Source organism: Stegodyphus dumicola, chromosome 7 (assembly GCF_044657685.1).
Source record: "Stegodyphus dumicola isolate Sdum_Otavi_A_Nest chromosome 7, ASM4465768v1".
In the NCBI taxonomy this organism is placed as follows: Eukaryota; Metazoa; Arthropoda; class Arachnida; order Araneae; family Eresidae; genus Stegodyphus; species Stegodyphus dumicola.
The window spans coordinates 142544614-142561407 of NC_140774.1; the positions used below are offsets into that span (position 1 = coordinate 142544614).

The window sequence follows — 16794 nt, forward strand, 5'->3', positions numbered from 1 at the left end:
AATATCTTTACCTAGTATTAGCAAATTAAAGAAATGGTGCGCTAAATTTTAGTGTAGTCCAAGAATACAAAGTGATGTTCTTACTCTAAAGAAGGAAAGAGGCGAATATTTGTATTCTGTAGAAAAAATATGCGTTCTCAGTTTTGACGAAATGCATATAGATTGAAAACTCTGCTATGACTCTAAACTGGACCAAGTTCTCGGTTCTTTTCAAAATGTGCAGTTTGTTTTAATCAGAGGTCTTATTTCGCGCTCTGCCTCAAATTACTGAGAAACCATGTTTTAGATAAAGGATCTGTTTTAGAAGATGGAAGTGTTTTAAATTTTTATATTATTAAAGAGGTTTTAAATAGAGATTGAGAAGAAATCAAATTGTGTCGCAGACTAAAACGGAATTATTTAATGGTCAAGGGAAACGAGAGACAAAAAGTCGCTCCAGAGAAAATATTATTTTCAAAAAGTACCGCAAAAGATATACTCCACCCCACAGGAAATCAAAAAGCATCTGACTTCTATGAGTTAATCGATAATATCTTCGGTATTATGAATAGTACCAAAATAATACCAATAAGAATAACAAGTATTTAACAAACTAATTTTGTTAAGTACTTGTTAAAGTTATTCTTATTGTATCCTTTGTAACTAATTATTGATTAGATTTTGTGCTAGATTAGCATTCTAGATAAAATATATAAAACATCAAAGCAATTGGCATAAAAAGACCTGCTTTCTTTAATCACACTTTTGAAAAATTAAATAGCAGTTTTAGGTACTCTGAGTAAAGCTATTTTGTCAAAATTAAGGTAACAATCTTACATACATTTATTTAATTGTAATATAGATATAAGTCCCTGAAGCAGAAAAATAAATTACAAAATTATTTAAAAAATTCTATTATTATATTGAATCGGAAGAGAATTATAACAATGTAAAATTTACAATTAGGCAAAAAATCAAACGTATGTTAGCAGAAATATTGCCATATATGTCATATATGTTTAAAACTATGTCAATGTAAAGTTGTTTTTTGAGTAAATTTAAATAGCTGCTATTATAGTTATCTTAGAAGCAGTATAAAAATTCTCTCAGTTAGCATGCAGATAAAGAAATGATTAGAAATAAACGTGCATTAAATAAAAAACCTGCAAATAAGAATGAAAAAAACCCACGGAACTTTATGTTAAAAGAGTAGCAAATTTTATCTATTATTTTTTAACTGAGTAAGTATTATTAAATTTTTTAATGGTTCAGTCTAAAACGCGTAAAGCAGTAACATTGTCTCTTCCAAATTATAGCTATCTTTCACACACAGCTCATTTTAAACGCTGGTTCTAAAACGCTAATATCCAAGCTGTGAATTGCATCTGCGCGCTCAGTGTCATCATGACTACGTCATCACTTCCTCACTTTCTGCTTCAGGGGGAAAAGCTCTATGAGCTAGCCCTTCTCTTCTAAGTCCTGTTATATACTCACTTATGTTATATATTCCATGTTGTCATATACTCACTTAACTTGTCATACATGCTATTAACTTGTTCAATTTTTATTTTTGATAAATTATATAATTCTATGAATTCTGTAAAGTTTAGCTATTTTTATAGCTAAAAAGGAAATGTCAGGGCAAACGTAAAAATATACTTCAATAACATTTAGGCTACTTTCGTTCTAGAGTTTTTTTCAAAAGACGAATACGAAATGAATACACGCATACAGAACTTTATTTAAACCCTAGACCCTTTTTTTTCCTGTATGATTTAGTTCAACTTTAATCTAGAGTAATTAATATCATTTTTCACTAACCAATTATTTTATGTTTTGAGTCTTTACTATCACTTCTCGTTTCCGCTTATCTACCAGAACGCGAATGAGGTAGATAGAGACAGCATTTGAAGGAAGATTCCGGGAGTTTAATTCACTGCGTGTAATACTGTATTTTTCATCTTTGCAGGGTGTTGGGAGTAAATCTGACAGTTACTTTTATTGCATATGAGTTGTCTGAAAATATTGCTACAGGTTTCACATATTACTTGTCTTACTCCTAGATACAGCTGTTAAGTCAAACAGAACTGCAATTGGCCGGTGGAAGCCACCAGAATACTGGGAAAGGTATGCTAAGGTAAAAAGTGCATCATGATGATTCCTGCCGGCCAACCAAATTCTGCAATCAAAACAGTTGTGCAGTGCTCCTTGAACACAGTGAAAGCGATACGAAGTAAAATGCAGAAGTGCAACGTTGACTAAAAAGCTGTGGATCGTAGGAAAGCTCACAGAAGAAGATCCGATTCCCTCCGTATGCCGGAATTCATGCAATAAAACTGCAAAAGACTGAGCAGAAAGATCCAAGAAAGGGAATCCGAGCTTTAGCGCCGGAAATGGGTGTCACCTCGAGAAACATTTAGCTGGCTTTGAACAATGATCTTCGTTATCACTCCTACAAGAGGCGTAAATACCAACTCTTGACTGAAAAGGAACAAGGAAACCGCCTCGAGAAGGCAAAGAAGCTCCTTAACAAAGAGGAAAATCCGGTTGAACAAGACACATTTTGGTTTTTCGCTGACGAAAGGAACCTTTGTCAAGACCAGGTGCATAACATCCAGAATAACCGATGGCTTTCCCAAAATCCATCTGATATTCTCCGTATCATACGGTCCAAAGTTTAGCAAACTGTGATAGTGTTTGGATGTGTCTCCAGTGATGGTAATGTGATGACCCCGCATATCTTTTTACAGAGACTCAGGCTAAATGAGAATGGGTATGAGGAGCTATCCGCCTTGTATTGTGAGCCTTGAGTAGAGCCTTGCTAGATGACCCTACATGTGGCAGCAAGACTTCGCTCTCTGTTATACCGCTGGGAAGATCCTGATGTGTTTGTGGAACAATTCCTAGGACTTCACCAGTCCCGACAATTGGCCTCCTAACTCCCCTGACTGTAATCTTGCAAACCCATGGATTGTTATGTGTGTTGCATGATTGACCAACACACCAACGGCACTGCCTGAAACACAACGACATAGCTTATCGACAGGATTAAGGTGGCATTTGCAGCTCTCCCCAGGGACATCGTGAAAGCGGCATGCTCCAGATCTAGGAGTCACCTTGAAGCAATTAGGGGCCCAAAGTTTTTTTTTTTTTTTTTTTTTTTAAGTAATTGGGCTTTATTGTGTTCTTCTGATACTGTATGATTTCTATGACTTTAATACAATGCATTTTCAGGACGTTATTCTCTGTTTTTTTACTATCATCCAAAAGAGTCAAGTTTATCACAAACACCCTGTAGTTGTTTAAATTGTTACGCTGGTAGGAAGTTTCGAGCCAACATTTCGTTTAATCTTTTTTGCAGCCTTTGGTTACTAGTCTTAATTTTAAATTTGAATTTTCTGTTAATTCAGTTTCATCGCCACAAGTGGTTGGCTGATTTGTAAGCACGAGTAGAGCATTCATGTCTTAGTACTGTTTAAATAAAAAAAGTTTGCTAAAAATTTGTAAGACTTTGTAGTTCTCTCCAGACATAGCAATAATTCGCTTCCATTCTGTTAGGAGTTTCATATTAATTTATGCTTCTAAAGCAAGTCAAACTTTACATATATTTTAATTGAAAATTTCATTCATATTTTAATTTAGGCAGATAGGTCAGTTTAATTTATAAGGCATGAACCTTTTGATTTTAAACGTGTATATGTAGTAGAGTTAAGGCCTCTAACTAAAATTAGCTCTTCATTTTTAGTTATGAACGATAAGAAATGCATTTCATTTTTGTTTTTCCCCCCATATTATACAGGCCGCATATAAAATTTCATCATTTTATATTTATAAAATAAATACGCCTTTTGAAATGTTCTTTAATTTTGTATAACATGCTTATTTTCACTATTAACAAAAACATATCATTTTTTAAATTTATCCCATACATACTATAAAAGTATGTCTCTCTTTTATCAATTTATCTTGCAATGAAAAATAAGAATAAAACCGATTATTTGGCTTTTATGCCAAACAATCCTTTTAGAATTCTCATTTTTGCAATCATCTCATTTGATAATGTCATTTAATTTCGTAAGTATTTCTCATTTTTAACAGTAATACATAGTCATAATAGCTTTATGAAAAGTTTGCATGCGGATATAATGGAGGATAAAAAGAGATAAAATCTTTTACAAAGTACTTTGGACGGGATAATACGAAAGTTCCAGAGTTATTATTTTATCAGCATATGCTGCAACAGATGCTCCATATGATTGATAATGATAGTGCTATGTTTTAGAACAATCATATCATTAGTTAATTAAATATTTATTATAATATTACATTGTTCACAGGGAGGATCCCCTTCTGTCTATTTTTATTATGAATTCTGTGATATTTTGAACAGTGTTTTATTATTCCAGAAAATGTTAAATGTTAAGCTAACTGTTTCAAATTTTCTAATAGATTGTTCTTTTTCTAGTAGCAAATTGAGTATTAAATTTCGAATTTCTAATTCCATATGCTTTCCTGAAGCAGCCATGGTTTAAAAAAAATTTACTGTAATTCAAATTTTAGAAGTACCTTACTGAAAATTCGGAGGAATGTATTTTTTGAGTGTTGCCGTGGATTGAGTCAAAGGGAATGCTTTATATGAGAGATTATTCAACTTTATTTTGAGAATGAAGATTAATTTAGTACTTAACACGAAATTTCGTTGACTATCTAAAAGAACATGTTTAAATCGATTTTATATAATCTCTGATTTAATGTTGCAATTCCTGAAAATTAATGATAATGATCTTCTACTCAGTTCAATTAATTCAAAAAATTGCGTATCTTATGGCCAAATTTAGCGAAATCAGTTTGGAGGTATAGGATGATAAATTTAATTTAATCAAAACTAAAAGTATATTATCTGCCTTTATTGCAAAACTTCTTCTATACAAGCAAAACTTGGGGAGAGGAAAATGCTCTCAGTTTCGAAATCTTTCGAAATTCCAAAAACGAGATGAAGATTTGCTAGCTTATTGTCAATACATAACCGGCTCTTCATTCTGATCTAAGCCAAAAATTTGAGACATTTTTCTCTCGTATATTCCCAACTGGCCATTGGATCCTTCCACAAGTAGACCACATTCTGAGATGAAGTCATACAAATATGGAAGAAATTTATTGAGTTATTCATAAATGAAGAAATGAAATTAATGTTTAAAAAAATCTGAAAGCGTTAAGATTTTATATTACGCACAAATGCTTTTTAACGTTTTATGTGATATATTTATTTATTAAATATCATGTTCTTGGCATTTAACCCATAAAATTCAATTCAACAGCAATATCACAGGAAAAGAAACTTCGCGCATAAAATATTCGTGCTTCAGGATGCACGTGATGTTAATGTTCATGGAATGCTTTTAAATCTTTTGATTCTGATAATCAAAAATTCGTTAAGGTTTCACAGAATATGAAATAGATAATAAAACAAATTCCAAATTTGGGCTTCCAGATGCCCATATTCGAGTGGAGGACTACGTTATTCAAAATTTGATGTCTTTAGGTACCGCTGTTTTCTCACAATGCGAGAAACATACATACATTCATGCAGATTCTTCATTATTTAATTTCTTTAAATATAATTCAGAGTTCTAATATTTGGTGGCATTAATTTGAAAAGAAATTCAGACTTTTATAGTGAACCAACGCAAAATTCCATAACGAAATTAATAAATTAAATTAAAAAATTTAAATTAAAAATTAAAATCCATTCCATGAACTTCTGGGCAAATTGCCATGACTGGTTGCAAACACAAATACTAATTTTATATCCTGCATTATGCGTCGCTGTAGAAAAGTTGTTGATTGTTTTTCGGTAACTGCCTAGTTAGTGGAACGTGGATTAAGTGCAGTTATAAGCCTCATCATGAAAAACAGAAACCGACTGTTAATGTTCATAAACACATACAAATATTATCACAAACATAGAGCCGCCGAACCTAAATAATTTCATATCATCACACCAGGTTCACCTTTCTCATTAGAAAGCAAATATGTATTTGGTATTTTAAAACAATAGTTATAATTTCAATAAATACTACTTCAAATATCAGAATGTTTTATCTATATTTTATTTTTACGTAATCATTTACCATTCAAAACATCAAAGTTAAATTTGTAATTTTTTTATCACTTATACAGAATAATTTCACTTTGGGATTCATGATCAGATTTTTGCTAATGAGAAGGAATCCGGGCATTGTAAGTCTGGGAACCACTGCTTTAAGTGAAAGAAAGTGCGACTTGTACAAATAAACTTCTCCGCTTGTGGGTATTAAAACTAACAAAGTTCATAATAAAGGTACTGTATTCGGATACATCATAAATTGGCCTATTCAATATTTTTATGGCACGTTTTAAACGTATGCTAGTAAAATGGCTAAAGCCGAGATATTTGATGGTAAAGCTGGGGGATACTAGGTAAGCTGGGCGATACTGCAGTCGTTGCTGCCAAATACTCCACCTCTAAAATATTCAAAACCCTTAAATGCTCTATCATCTAATTTTCTTCCTGACAAGGACTACAAAAAGGAGAAATTGTAGTAAAGGTTTAAATCATAAAAGCTGGTTAATTAACATAAGATCTTATATTTAAATCGTTCAATCTTCAAACGTCGCCAAAGACTTATGCGGCGGCAAATTCAACACAAAAAGATACCATTTACTTTTTGAAAAACGATGCTTAATACAAACAAAAGACTAGTTAAATACATACTTAATAATTCTGTAATTTATAATTTCAGTTTAATTCATTTAAAGTTTTTATAATAATTCCAAGAATCTAAAAGTGTCCGACCGCTTTCATTAAACGTGCTGACTTCAGTAATTTTTGAAGATAAGAAAAACAAACTAGACCGAGTTTACGCAATTTTAATAATCTTAATAATCTTATTAATTAATAATCAGGTAGAACAAATAATTTTACGTTTTTCTGTTCCTGTTTAGCGTTTTAATAATTTTGCTATTTTTCTTTTCTTGTTTTGTTTCTTAATAATTTTTTTATTTTTAGCCCAAAACAGCTGTTAGTCCTGAAACACAATGTCGCGTTGAATATTAACTCTAAGTATCATCCACTCTAAATGCGCTCTTTCAGTTTTTATTCAAGTTTGTTTGTCATTCTGTAAAACGTAAGATATTTATCTTTCAAATTTAATCTGTCTGTTATGAATCAACAAACTAAGCTTTTTAAAAGCAATAGCTGCAGTTCTTAAGACTATTTTTTTTTGTTTTTTACTTTTTCATTTGATTGATTTAAATTAAAATATATTTAATTAATGATATATGTAATTTAAAACATTAAACATTTTTACAGAATAACGTTATATATTTTTCCACGTTTCAAATATAACAGAAGATGAGTAACATTCCCATGAGTAACGTCTAGTATCCTCTACAGTGTTTCGCTGTTCCACCTACGCCATCTCTATTGATAATCTCTAATGTTACACTGTATTAAACTTTAAGAGCCTTTTGACCCGTTGTTAAAATCTGAACCCTTTCAGATTATTTATTTATTTATTTATTTTGTTCTTCATAATTTGATGCGTTGGTCTAATATTTTTCATTTTAACGTAATTTTATATTTTATTCGTCAATGAAATTTCCACTATGATGATCTTACCAGGAAAAGTCTGAAACTATGAACTGGTTTTAAATTTAAAAGCAAAGAAAGTACAAATAAGAACTTAAAAAATAATTTTAAAAAACAATTTTAAATATGTTCTCAAGATATTTCTGAGATATGTATAGCATGCAAAAAACATTCTAAACTTCTAAAGTTGCACTGAAATTAGCAGTTGTAGAATACAATTCTAGAAAAATGCTAAATTTTACTGATAGCCACAATGTTTGGCTGTATTAGCTTTGATTAGTGACAAAAAAATTAAGTGATGGAGTTAAACGAAATGTAGCATACTTTTTACAACAGGAGGTGGCTCATAAATTTGTACACTTTAAAAAAATCATATAAAATCCAAAAATTGGTTGGTTATTCTGAGTTCCGCACTTATCATAAAATCTATTTTTATAAGAATAAATTTATATCAAATTTTAGCTGATAAATGATGCTGCTAATAATAAGATTGTATAGAAATTATTCGTTTGCATTTGCGAATATATTTCAATATTATTAAAAATGCAACAATTTCCTTGAGTTCCCGGCAACGGAGCAACTGCTCAAAAGAGATACTCAAGAATTGCTTAGAGTAGCTGTTCCGTTTTAACGGCAACCGCACAAATAAAATACATGTCAGCAAACTCCGATTTCATATTATGATGCACATCTCTCGAAATTCTCACTAGGAATGAAAATTTGCGCTTGTAAAACGCTCTTACTTACAGATATTATAAAACACCATTTCTGCATACACATTACATTCCATTACTGGCCTTAAAATTTGTCCCAGATATTTTTGAATCAGCCTGGATATATGTACAACATGCAGTTGTATGTTATACATATATACATATCTATACATGTATGTGTAATACAAATAAATGCATATGCAGATAAATAAATAAAGATATCGGTACAAGTAAAATAAATACATACATATCTATTTTGTAGACATGTATGTATTTATTTTATCTGTACCGAATAAAGATATGGCAGTTTGAAACCCTCGCCTCTTAAATATTTTTTTCAACACTTTTGTATTTTAATGTATTATGATATTTAATTCATTATATTTGAATACTGCAGACATTCTAATTTTTAATTGCCCCCCTCCCCTTATCTTCGAAAAAGCTCTGCTCCATAAATAAGACTCTTTGCTATTACGGTTAATCAAAGTAAGTCAGAGGCTGAAAAACTCAAAATAGTGTCTTCAAGATTTTCAAATGCTTATAAAATTAATATTTTAGTCTAATATTTATGCGATAAAATGATTACTATAATAATATATGAAATAAATTAAGAAGAATAATTTTACGCAGTTACATAGATTTGTAAATAACATGTTCTTATCACTTCTGTCAATTTTCAATTATCATTTCATTTAAAATACCAATTTTTATCGGCGGGATCATTAGTGTTACGTACCCTCGAAATGTATTGATCTCGTATCTTAAATTATGCAGCTCAGCAAATTAAAATTTTCCTAGATTTATTTTTATATCGCTCTATAAGGAGAGGCTAACAATGCCAAGTAGTCATGCTTGCTACACTCAAGTTCTCCCCATCGCGGAGTAGCATCAGGTTATAGTATTTAATATAAGGCTCCTAAAGGAACGCCTTCAATTCTGGGGTGTATTGTAAATCACAATAGAAACCCAGAACATGACAGAATATCGCAGTAAATAAACCTGTACAGATCTTAACTATGCTTCCAGACAACTTTTCTGCCCTTTATTTTTCAAACTATTTTTAATAAGTATTTTATTTATATTCTGTTTAAATAATAAAGATACAAAATATAATATAAGTGAACAGTAATTTAATGTCTCAAATACAGTATATCAGTGCTCTCAAACTCAAACTGCATAGGGACCTAATGCATAATCTGAAAACAGTTGAAGGGCGAAAACGTTTTTCTTCTCAAAACGAAAGTTTTTTTTATCAACAAAAATAACAAATATTTTAACTAAATTTTAAATTTCATTTACTAAATATTTATCAAAGTATACGTAAACAATAATAATACGAAAATTTAAAAAATCAAAATTATATTTTTTCCCCATCTGTAACTTAAGGTCTGGAACCACGAAGACATTTTTGGGGGGCTTACGCTTAGTTATTCAAATATATCGACAGTTAAATATTACATTTTCAAATTGGCATTTATTTCAAATAATTCTAACATGTTTAATTACTCACCAAGTAACTTACATGAATTTAAACGAAAAAGAGCAAATTATAGAAAAAAAAAAAAAAAAAAAAAAAAAAAAAATTAAGCTTTTAGAGAAAACTTTCCAAGAAAGGAATACAGCTTGAGAATAAATAAGGAGCACCTAATCTCTTATTTGTTAAATTTTTCTGCGACATATAAATTAAAGTTCAAATGTTTGTATAAATTAAACTACATGTGTTTGCATGCAAATAATTATAAATTTTGTATTGGAATAAAAAATTTGTATAACATCCGTGAACTGGAGTAAAATTACTAGAAATTATCTCCATCAAGCATTACTGATGTTCATCGGTCAACCGAATTCTTTTCTTATTAATATTTCAATTGCGAAAATCAGCTGTTGACATGGTAATATATTCCCAAACAAAGCTATTATTCTTAGTGCAAAAATTCATAACTGAGCGCACTTATTTTCACAAAATTCTTTTTTCATTCCTGTAAGCCAAATCTACATCTTCAAGTCTGAATATGATTTATAACACACTATAAATTAATGAGCTCCATTTATAGATTTTTTATTTATTTTTGTTTTTAATGCTAATGAAAATAATGTAAACTCCAACTTTAAATAATTAAAATCTTGAAATCTCCGTAAATCATTTCTTGATATTTGCAACAAATATATAATTGAAATGTATTCGCGTATGCAGGCTGCATGCAGCCCAGTTTGAGAACACTGTAGTGCATTATAGAATACTGCAGTACATTATAGCGGCAATAAAACTAAAAATCCCCTATAATCTATATATCTACCCAACAGTATCTAACTTTCTTTTCACGACACCATCTCTTTCTGTTCGCCCCAATGAGTTCTGAACAATATTCGGAAGTCAGTCAACTTCATCAGTATTCAATATTCTGTTTGAAAATGTAAATTTTGAGAAGTTTAGAAACGAGAAAACTAACCTATAAGAAGCGAGATCCAGCAGCAAAACAAGAGCTTCAGAATCCTCATGGTTCCAAGTTTCACATCTGAAGCCTTACTGACACTGAGGGAAAGTGGTCAAACTTGTTGATCAGTGCACGAGATATCATATCTTTCCTGAGGGGATGAGTAAAAATTAAGAACTTTCTTTGATTGTGTGAGTCACTTGATTTCATTCAGCAGGAGACCTATAATTAAATTTATTGCAGGAATTCGTTATTTATATTAAATGTTGCTTGTTTTAAATTTTCTTAATAATATTTGATTGTGTATAATATTTGATAGTAATATATATTTGATTACATACGTTACTATTCAAATATTATATAATAATAAAATTAATAATATTACTATATCAAATATTGGGTAGAGTAGACTTTAAGGTACCCCTTGTATTATGGCGAAGTTGTTGTTTGATTTATCGCCAAGTTGTTGTTTCATTTATGGTAGCCTGAGTAGTTGAATGTTATGGAAATCCTATTGTGACGTAATCGGGTGCATAATTTGAGCTCGGATGGTAAGAAAAAAAAAGCCAAAATAGCTAATATTTTTCACCTCTACTATGCAATGAGAGAATAATAGTAGGACAGCTGTTATCAGAAATATATGCAGCAGGTCAACATAAGTTCTTACCCGGCTTTAATTTTCGCAAACGTTGATTATAGACATATTCTTTCAAATATAAAAATGTTTTCATAGACGCAAAGATTCAAGTTTTGCCATTTTTAAATTTAACGCAATCAATCTCTTAAAAATTACCAAATCTAATCTTTTATACGTTCCTCCGACCCTTGTACTTATATTTAGGAAAATTTTGCATTTGTTATAAAAAGTAAACCACTAAAACCTTGACTTCCGTATGCCCAAAAAGTTGACCAAAATATTTAATTTTAAAAATTTACGATTTTTGATGTCATATTCAATTTGTATCGAGGTTCCAGTTAATAAATAAGTTAGAATAAATAGAGCTTTTTTCGATCGAGTTTGGGGTCATTTTTTACACCGAAAATTTTGTAAAATCTTTTGACATTCTCTTTCATTCCTGTTCATTTATGTTGGAATTTTTTTTCTATATGAAGCATGAACCTGAATAAAGGTCAACTGACGTATGTACCAGGCCAGAATTTAATAAGAAGGTTAACTTACAGAAAAGATAAGTTTCCTTTCAATCCATCGTTTTAGAAACTCCTGAATTAAATTTGTTTCATGCTTGATTTGGTTTTTAAACTCATTGCTATTCCATTTTTTCAGATCAAAGATGTATTTCTCCCTACGCCGGCGATTCACTGGGAGTTTGCCAAGGAGTTTGTACTAAGGAATATCTGTTAAAATATTCTCCTAGCTTCCTTCTTAAAAGCTTGGGTTTGCTTCAAGCTGTATAGTGAGATGTGAAATGAAAAAACTGGATAGAGATGTCCTATATATAGATTCAGATTTCATCATTTACGCTCGAATGGCAGAAATAATCCCTCATTGGGAAATTTTCTAGGAGAGTTTACTGGCGAACTGCATGGGAAGGTCATTAAAACATTCATCTTTGATAAGAATCCTATAGTCTATAGTCTAAAGAATTACTTATTTAGTTTTAACACGTCTCTGTTTATTTTTCCAAGAGGAGCAAAAAGTTTAATCATGTACATATCTTTAAGGTTAATAGTGTCTTTTTCTCATGATTCTTTATTTCTCTTTCAGGGTGGCCCAACAACTTTGCGAACCGGATTGGCGACTGAGAAACATTTTTTTCAGAGAGGATTTTCGCTGAATTTCAGGAATTCTCAATTGCTGGTTTTTGAAATGATCAAAAGTTAGTATATAATCTCGACCAGGGAGAAAAAGTTAGGAAAAGTCTTCTGCAAAAGTCAGGAAAAATTACTCAAGAAGCGAAGCGGAGGAATGTAATCCACACAGCAGGAATAAAGGTTTATAAAAATGTGTTCAACAAGCGTGTGATCAAACCTGATTTTGCTACGATTCCCTACAGTTTTTGAGACTTTGAAATGTTTTGCATATACAGGACTGTAATTTTATGTGCACAAAATAATGTACTTTCAAGTATGAAGGACTTTAAATTTTTCTTACGAAAATGACTATGAAATTATGAGCACAAAATACCGCGTATTTTCAAGTATGAAAGAATTTTTTACTATTCGACAAAATATAAACAGAAATTTGAATAAATAAATAATGGAGTTTTTCTTTTTTTCCCCTTAGGAAAGATGCCAGGTAAGGTACGTTTTCTGTTACATTTTCTAGAAAATAATTGTTACATGATATGTTTTTCAAAAATCTTTCATATGTTAGCTTAATAAGAAAAAAATGTAATACAAATGATCATTTTTTGTAACATAAATAATCATCACATAAGGTTATGTTTCAAAATACTACACATTTGATTAGTACTATTTCAGTCACAGTTTCAAAGATGATTTTCTTTTAGATCTAGCATATACAGTTTATACATTTATTACATACTTGTTTTTCACAAAATCTTGAGGAAAGTTTTTAACATCCAGTACATTTTTAAACAGTTCAAAGGCAAAAGCTCCTTGAGTTTTATTTCTCAACAAATATTTCTAGTTGAATTGATTCTGGACGATAATGCGTTTTCGTCGAAGCCGGAATACGCATTTAACGTCCAGACTTAATTCTTTATTTCTATGTCCAGGAAGTCTGATGCTCTCTTAACTCTAATTTTGTGTGACATTTTCCTCTGTTTCACACTTTCTCAGAAAGTTCTTCAGGAGTTGTTCTTCAGAAATTTTGATATGAGGGAAAGTAACATACTTTTGAAGAACTTGGGCATACAATTTGAATATTTCTTCATTCAGTTTGTTTTTTATGTTATTTATATGCCCAACCGGACTATAATTAATATCAATAACTAACTGGTAAATGTTACAGGACCAGACATATTGGGTATCAAATTTTTGTAGCTGTGAAAAATAAACATCTTTTCCCAATTTCTGAACTCTTTTTCTTATCCCGAGATGGCCTGAAATTTTGATATGAGGAAAAGTAACATACTTTTGAAGAACTTGGGCATACAATTTGAATATTTCTTCATTCAGTTTGTTTTTTATGTTATTTATATGCCCAACCGGACTATAATTAATATCAATAACTAACTGGTAAATGTTACAGGACCAGACATATTGGGTATCAAATTTTTGTAGCTGTGAAAAATAAACATCTTTTCCCAATTTCTGAACTCTTTTTCTTATCCCGAGATGGCCTGAAATTTTGATATGAGGAAAAGTAACATACTTTTGAAGAACTTGGGCATACAATTTGAATATTTCTTCATTCAGTTTGTTTTTTATGTTATTTATATGCCCAACCGGACTATAATTAATATCAATAACTAACTGGTAAATGTTACAGGACCAGACATATTGGGTATCAAATTTTTGTAGCTGTGAAAAATAAACATCTTTTCCCAATTTCTGAACTCTTTTTCTTATCCCGAGATGGCCTGAAATTTTGATATGAGGAAAAGTAACATACTTTTGAAGAACTTGGGCATACAATTTGAATATTTCTTCATTCAGTTTGTTTTTTATGTTATTTATATGCCCAACCGGACTATAATTAATATCAATAACTAACTGGTAAATGTTACAGGACCAGACATATTGGGTATCAAATTTTTGTAGCTGTGAAAAATAAACATCTTTTCCCAATTTCTGAACTCTTTTTCTTATCCCGAGATGGCCTGAAATTTTGATATGAGGAAAAGTAACATACTTTTGAAGAACTTGGGCATACAATTTGAATATTTCTTCATTCAGTTTGTTTTTTATGTTATTTATATGCCCAACCGGACTATAATTAATATCAATAACTAACTGGTAAATGTTACAGGACCAGACATATTGGGTATCAAATTTTTGTAGCTGTGAAAAATAAACATCTTTTCCCAATTTCTGAACTCTTTTTCTTATCCCGAGATGGCCTGAAATTTTGATATGAGGAAAAGTAACATACTTTTGAAGAACTTGGGCATACAATTTGAATATTTCTTCATTCAGTTTGTTTTTTATGTTATTTATATGCCCAACCGGACTATAATTAATATCAATAACTAACTGGTAAATGTTACAGGACCAGACATATTGGGTATCAAATTTTTGTAGCTGTGAAAAATAAACATCTTTTCCCAATTTCTGAACTCTTTTTCTTATCCCGAGATGGCCTGAAATTTTGATATGAGGAAAAGTAACATACTTTTGAAGAACTTGGGCATACAATTTGAATATTTCTTCATTCAGTTTGTTTTTTATGTTATTTATATGCCCAACCGGACTATAATTAATATCAATAACTAACTGGTAAATGTTACAGGACCAGACATATTGGGTATCAAATTTTTGTAGCTGTGAAAAATAAACATCTTTTCCCAATTTCTGAACTCTTTTTCTTATCCCGAGATGGCCTGAAATTTTGATATGAGGAAAAGTAACATACTTTTGAAGAACTTGGGCATACAATTTGAATATTTCTTCATTCAGTTTGTTTTTTATGTTATTTATATGCCCAACCGGACTATAATTAATATCAATAACTAACTGGTAAATGTTACAGGACCAGACATATTGGGTATCAAATTTTTGTAGCTGTGAAAAATAAACATCTTTTCCCAATTTCTGAACTCTTTTTCTTATCCCGAGATGGCCTGAAATTTGAGAATCATGCAATTCCTGAAAAATAGTTAAACTCGCTGGGATAACCCTTCTGAATTTATTATTATTATTTTTACTTTGGAGTAAAACCAAGAAAATGTTAATGATTTCGTAATTTGCAGCTTTGGTTTTAATACTCGTCACACCATTATGTTCAAAGTGGTCGGTATCTTTTAAATGCACATAAATCCATTGCTGGCCATTAAAATTGCAACGCCATGACGAAAGCAAATACAAAAAAGATATTTATTGTACGTAAGCAGAATGGCATGAAGACAAAATGATTAAATTTGAAAGCAGTTTGGGGGTTCACGGGAGTGCGAAATTAGTAGAAACAGGTGCCGCCCCTGGCAGCTAAAACGGCCTTTATCTGATTAGGTATAGAGTCGAACTGGGCTTGGATGACAGAAACGGGTAATTCATTCCATGTTGGTTCAAGTCTATGCCGCACTTCATCAACCGTATTATTAGCTGGAGAGGAGTGGCACGCCAGCGTCTCAGCAACCCACGACCACATGTTTTCAATGGGTGACAGATCTGGGAACCGAGCAGGCCAATACCCTTAATCGATAATCGAATACCCTTTGTATCGAGGAAGAACATGATATTAAACATGTGATCTTGCATTATTTTCTTGAAAGACGGCGTTTATCAGGACTCGAAGATAGAGCACAACTACTGGACGTAAGATGTCAGAAATGTACCGATCTGCGTTCAAATTACCGTCGATTAGAATTATAGATGTGCGTGTCGTATATCCAATGGATGGCCAAACCATCACACTAGGTGCAAGATTCCTAGACCGATAGCGAATGCAAGGACGCGACGTGGTGTCTTCTTGGTGCTCCTCTTATTGGTGTCTTCTTGGTGCTCCTCTTCTTGGTGTCTTCTTGGTGCTCCTCTTCTCGGAGCAGACACGTATACGATCATCAGAATACTGCACGCAGAACCGGGTCCGGTCTAAAATGTCCACATTTTGCCCCTCCTATATACAGCTTTGTCGTTCGGCGCACCAGATTCGTCGTTCCTCTCTATGCTGCACTGTGAAGAGAAACCGAAGTAATGGTCGCCGTGCCGATAGTCCATGTTGCTGCAAAGTCGACTCACCGTATGAGCGTACACTGGATGTACTGCAAAATACCATTTCCTAAAAAATGGTCCGTGATATGGTTGTACGGTTTTGCAGGGATAATCTCACAACATGCTGTCCTCTCGGGTGTTAGTCATGGGAGGGCGTTGAGATCCTGCATGCCATTCAGTATGACCTTGAGCAACCCATTCATTTCACATTCGCATGACAGTGACTGGATGTCGACAAGTGCGA

The 16794-nt window shown here is 31.7% G+C and overlaps 1 protein-coding gene across 1 annotated transcript in view; it reads right to left on the reverse strand.

Moving 5' to 3' along the window:
- LOC118185843 (uncharacterized) overlaps positions 1-10885 on the reverse strand; it is a 150072-nt gene extending 139187 nt beyond the window's left edge. The window contains exon 1 of the mRNA XM_085820875.1: positions 10773-10885. Coding sequence (XP_085677001.1) covers positions 10773-10821 — 49 coding nt within the window. The 5' untranslated portion in view covers positions 10822-10885. The remainder of the gene's footprint in view (positions 1-10772) is intronic.
- Between the last annotated feature and the right edge of the window lie 5909 nt (positions 10886-16794).